Below are 6085 nucleotides of genomic sequence, written 5' to 3'. Positions count from 1 at the left end.
CCTCTGGCCATAACAGTTTTTAAAATTTGGTAATGTCAGTTGTCCTTTTGTAACAGATCTAGTTGAATGACCACTTCCAGAATTTGATTTGGGCAACAATGCACAGAGAGTTCCATAATTGGCACCTTGGAAGATCTGAAAATGTAAACTAATACCACTATACAAAACATTATTCTGAAAAGGCAAATGCTCAGAAGCTGGTCTAGTTTAAATTTTAAAAAATAGTCTGATTATTATTCAAATTATATTCTGTCAAAAAACATATCCATAAGTTCAAAAAACAGTAGTGACATCAGTTACAGAACAGAGTCTGGAGATACACAAGTCTTCATTCACATCCAGGGCAACCAAACCCAGTCCACTGTTCTTTTTTTGTTTTTGATTTCTAAAGTTTTTCAAGCTTTTTTCAAACAAGGACCATGGGGGGAAAAGGCTGATTAAKTCTGCCAAACTGGTGATATGACCATTCCTCTTTTATCCACAATTTCCTCTCAACTTTTGCCTCATTTTCTCCTTTCACTTTGCGTCGTTCTTTTTTGTTTATTATCAGTTATGAGGTGTAACATGAAACTGCTGCTGCCCTTGTTACTCAGCAGGTTGTTGCTAGCTTACCAAAGAGTGAGTGAGCTAGTTGATGCACCAACCTCGCTTAGCTGGGCCGTAAGASGTCTGCATCCATCCCCCAGAATGCCTTGCGTTTGTAGATCAGATTCAGTGAATTTAACAACACTATCGGGCATAATTTCTACTGATACTGATCACATGTTTAACGCAATAGATACTGTATCATTATTGTTTTATCACGCATTCCTATTTCATATTACATTTCTTTTAATTGAAAGTGATATCTTTATTTTTTCATGTCTCCTACATCTTCAGAGACTTACTTTTCAGTCTGCTTTTTCTTGTCTGCCTTGCWTTAACTTGGCAGTCAGGGTGTGATAGAGAGTTGTGTGCTTACCACAATGACCATAATAAGCCACTGATAGCAGCTTCAACATCACTTTAATCTTCTCTTCCTACACAGTTCATCCATTCAAATGTAGGCGTTTTTCACTAATTTAGATTCTTACAAAGTTCTGTTGAAATTTTGGGAAACAGCTACTCAGGCACTCATCWACATTGCGGCAGAAATCTTCTAGAGTTAAAATATTGTTCAATTGAAGACCACAACCAAATAAAAAAAATTTAACTGCTTTTTTGAAATTTCAGGATGAATAACTGGTTTCACAAAATGCTCTCGAATGAAAAGAAACGGGCTCAGATGGGTTGTTAGTTGTTCAGTGACCTGATCCAAACAATCCAAACATATTACCTCCATTTCTGTCCTCCTTGTGTCCGCGGTGCTTACTGCGCTTCATTGTTCAGAGGATCTTTGTGTGCTCTGTGAAAGATTTTTATCAAAACAATTACATCATAGTCAATGTTTCTTTCTTTTTTTATACCAAAGACTAAAAAAAGAGAACTTTTGTTCATATTTAATTTTCTGTGGATGCATTCTACTTCATTCTAAGAAACCTTTTTAATGACAATAGAATGAATTGACCAACAAGAAAATGTGAGACGTGTCTGTGCTCTACACACCTTGGTGTAGCCCCTGATTAGGCTGTTCAATTATTCATATTATCTGACCTTAATACATCAACTGAACAGGATACATTTCACATGCATTGTCAAAAATTGTACACTTAATCTGCAGGAATTAATCTTCAAAGTGCTGGATGAAATATTAACACAGTTTGAAACTAAAACATTTTTTCTTTTACACGATAAAGCATGATTATTATTACGCAGATTGTAGCTTGCAGTGTTGCCATAGTTTATTATAACAGTTTACTGTCAAAATTCATCTGAAACAGTTATTTTAAACAATTGCCCTCCTAGATTTCCATTACAAATAAAATGACAAAGGACAAAAAAGGATAATATTTGAATATCTAAAATTAACTTAATACCATAAAGTTCCTCCTTAAAGAAACTTCTTCATTTGTGCTGCAGACATCTGAGGCCTAAAACTCTAAAGTTGATCATATTGAATCTCTACTTAATGCTCAGTTTTTCAAGATATGAAATRAACTGATGATACATACCATACAAGAAAAATGTTTATCTTATCTTGTAGATCCAAAACAGTTACTCTTGGAGAAGACACCCTTTGACGTTTAATATTCTACCAAAAAGAGACGCTACATGGACCATTTAGTTGTCTAGAGAGCACCTAGAAGAAGGCTACAAAGAGAAGTTGTGTACAGAAAGAATTAAGTCTGAAGTTGGTCAGGAGTGATGTGATACGTCGATAAATAATGCATGAGTGTTGAACCTGAGACTGGTAACTATGACCAGCTGCTGCTAAGAGACGTCACTGTGAGCAGAATCTTCCAGTCCTCACAGGTTGGGTCAGCAACAAAAGACACATCATTCAATCAATCACAAATGCCTGAAACAAGAATGCATCATTTAAATAATCTTGTTCTTTCTAAGACTCTGCTGAAAGGCGAAAGCTGGGTAATAACAATTTTACTTATATCTGTAAGTTCATGTTTTTTGTCCGCTACCAAAATATCTCATGAACAATTGGAAGGATTTTGCTGAAACTTTAAGTAAATCAGGATTAAGATGCCAGTCACAGTCCAACTACCTTAAAAACACAAAATTGGTCAGTTTTACAGAAACTAGGCAAACATTTGGTGTGGCAATCGATGAAACTAAGTAACACATATTATGAGCAGATTGCACAGGATCGTTGTTTAAAAGCTTGCTATTATCTCTCTAACTCCATTTAATGTTTTAACTAAAACATTTGACTTTTTTTTTGATCAAAGTATTTTTTTATTATTTTTTAACATAATGCACAACAAAAAACAAACAACAAACTAACAAAAACACAAACACCCGAAATCCCACCCCTCCCTATACCGGATCTACTGAAACAACAAAAATCGATCTTGTATCAATACAAGTGATATAATAAAAAGGTTTGTGTACAATGAAACAATATTTAACCTTTACACAAAATTATCTGCCGAAATTTTTTCTACGTAAGATATAAATGGCTGCCAAATGTCAAAACATTTGTTTACAGATCCTCTAACAGTATATCTAATCTTCACTAAATGAATGTAGGACATAACTTCTCTTAACCAATGACCATATACTGGAGGATGAGGATCCTTCCATCGAAGAAGAATTAGTCTTCTAGCCAGTAGAGAGCAGAAAGCTAACACCGTCCTCTGATGTTCACTGAGGGAAGCCTCTGCTGGAGCCACCCCAAAGAGAGAGATGAATGGTGATGGATGAACAGTTCGTCCAAATAGTCCTGAAAAGGTGTCAAAGATGCCTCGCCAGTATCCATGTAGCTTTGGACAGGACCAGAATGTGTGCAGGAGTGTGGCAGGAGATTGTTTACAACGATCACACGATGGATCCAAGTCCATTTTGAATTTGCACAATCTGTCCTTAGACCAGTGTAGACAATGTACTACCTTGAATTGAACTATAACATGTTTCACACATATTGAGGACAAATTTATATTTTGAATAATTTTTGCCAAACTGTGTCTGATATGGATTCCTCCAAGTCCATCTCCCACTTGCCCTTCAAAGAGTCTAAATTGGAGTCAGAAAAGGAGCTGAGCAGGGAATAAACTCTGCTCATAGAGCGTTTTGTTACAGACTTACACATCAGAATCTCATCTATAAGAGAAGTTGGGGGGCGTAGAGGAAAACATCCAGAGCTTGACATTACAAAATGTCTCAGTTGTAAATACCTGAAGAACTGTGACTTATGGATGTCAAATTTCTGTGCTAACTGTTCAAATGAGGYGAACTTATTGTCTATATAAAGATCATTTAGAGAAGTTATTCCCTTTAAACTCCAGGTATTGAAAACAGAGTCCATTAGTGAAGGAGCAAACATATGGTGATTTGATACTGGAGCAGACAATAATAATTCTGTACTTTTAAACAACCTCCTGCACTGATTCSAKTTTTATTKTGTGAGTTACAACCGGATTAGAAGTATAAGTTGAGATTGGTTGATTAAACGGTAACCGGGAGCAAAGTAAAGCAGAGAGAGAGCTCGCCGTAACTGATTTCCTCTCTAGATTTACCCAAGTAGGAACAGGGTTGTCGTCTCTCAACCAGTACAGTAAGGCTCTAATGTTGGCCGCCCAGTAATAATATAAAAAGTTGGGGAGTGACAAGCCACCAAGACCATGGGGTAACTGTAACATCTTACTGTCTATCCGTGGATGTTTTTTATTCCAAATAAAGGACGACAATTCACTATTTAATTTGTAAAGAAAGTCCTGGTGAGGAACACTGGCACGCTCTGAAATAAAACATTTGACTCTGTCTGCAAAAATTGTCCTGAGTCACTGCTGGACGGATTTTAAAACAACGATAACAAAAAATTATTAGAGCTCTATGAGTAATTAACTTTTGGAACCAATTCAAGACCTGACCTTTGAAAAAATACAAACGAGTAAAAAACAGTCAGTCATACAGTGGGGGTGCAAAGTTTTGGGCAGCCTTGTTAACTTTCCTGATTTACCTTTAGCTACAATTTGGTGCTGGATTTCCTGAGAATAATTCAAAACTCAAAGTTTGAGTTTGATCGCTCATGAGATTGTGGATATTAATTTCAATTTTTGACCAAAAGGGCTACAATTTTGTGATTTATCAACAAAAGATGTGGTTAGGGGAGTTGTCGTATGATGAGAGAGTTGGCAGTCCAATTCCCCCACTATTCAGTCATATGTCGAAGTGCCCATGGGCAAGACACTGAACTCCCACCACCTCTGATGTGTGTCCCATCAGTGTATGAATGTGATTTCAAGCACTGATTAGTCTCCATATGATGATCTGTCTGGTTTAATTTTGTAGAGAGATATTGTAGATTGCTGTGTGGATGTGTGTGTGAATGTGTGTGTGAATGTGTGTGTGGATGTGTGTGTGGATGGGTAAATGAAGACACAGATTGTAGTGTGAAGTGCTTTGAATACCGTGGTTGGATAGAAAGGCACTATATAAGTTTAGTCCATTTACCTTTTAATCTAAAGGTCATGGAAGATGTGATGTATGCCTTCAAGGATTGCTGTGTTTTTAATTTTTTACATTATTATCAAAAATCTCAATAAAAACCCTGAAAGGAATATGAAAAAGCCCACTAAAGGGCTGGTTTATCAAAGGTTTGAGTGGGTAAACAGACATGAAACCGTGTGCACCAAGGACTGCATTTGCARTTTAGTTAGCGTGTTTGTCTTCATGAATATGCCAAATATGTAATGATTATCAGAACGCGCAAAAGTAATGAGAGGACAGTATGCAAATATGATTATTTAGCACTACAATGTGATTTATCAAACCTGACACTGACTGAGGTTACTGTTTTTGTAGCTTTATCCAGCATGTTTAAAAGGCAGGTGCAAAATGGCTGCAATCATTGTACGGTCTCTCTGCCTTGCTGTCATCCACTCTACCCCGCTTTGTTTAAACATAACACAGATTGAAAAGTTTTTATTTTTATTTTTACTTGTTATACAGAAAGAAAAATGTTTAACAGAAGTATGCAGATCTTTGAAATTAATGAAACACTACACTGCAGTCTTTGAGCTTCACTCCTGGTACTCATCCATCAATCACTCAGTCTTTGAGTCTTTCTCAGTTCGGTGTGAAATATGAAATTCCCCACCCTATCCACCAAAAATTTTGCTGCATGCGGTCATTCAATCAGTCAATGGCAATATTCTGGTTTTCAATCAGTCAGTCAATAAATACAAATGGTGAGATGAGAGGTCGACTCTGTAGCAAAGTCCTGATGTTGTAATGATTTAGATAGATGCACAAGTAAAGCACATACCGTAAGTGCAGCTTAAAGGCTTAAAAAAATAACAAATTAGGAATATTTGTGAAACAAGTCCATCTCAGTGTGCTGTCAGCTTTGGGTCTGCGCTCTGTACCGCCTCCGTCTTTTCTGTCCAACAGGAGCAATGACCGTCACCCACGTGGCTTTGTTTATAAATTATAGTCCGCATGCAAAATTGCACAATGTGAATGCAAAAAACACCAAACAAAAAAAAAAAAA

General features: G+C 36.6%; 1 protein-coding gene across 1 annotated transcript in view; it reads right to left on the bottom strand.

Annotated features, from left to right (window-relative positions):
- LOC106531053 (otoferlin) overlaps positions 1 to 2385 on the bottom strand; it is a 41119-nt gene extending 38734 nt beyond the window's left edge. The window contains exons 1-3 of the mRNA XM_014026815.1: positions 2321 to 2385; positions 2091 to 2229; positions 1316 to 1384 (exon numbers count right to left, since the gene is read on the bottom strand). Coding sequence (XP_013882269.1) covers positions 1316 to 1361 — 46 coding nt within the window. The 5' untranslated portion in view covers positions 1362 to 1384; positions 2091 to 2229; positions 2321 to 2385. The remainder of the gene's footprint in view (positions 1 to 1315; positions 1385 to 2090; positions 2230 to 2320) is intronic.
- Between the last annotated feature and the right edge of the window lie 3700 nt (positions 2386 to 6085).

This window comes from Austrofundulus limnaeus, unplaced genomic scaffold, assembly GCF_001266775.1.
Source record: "Austrofundulus limnaeus strain Quisiro unplaced genomic scaffold, Austrofundulus_limnaeus-1.0 Scaffold592, whole genome shotgun sequence".
Lineage (NCBI taxonomy): Eukaryota > Metazoa > Chordata > Actinopteri > Cyprinodontiformes > Rivulidae > Austrofundulus > Austrofundulus limnaeus.
The sequence above is the reverse complement of the archived record's forward strand: the minus strand, read 5'-3'. Positions and strand labels throughout refer to the sequence as shown.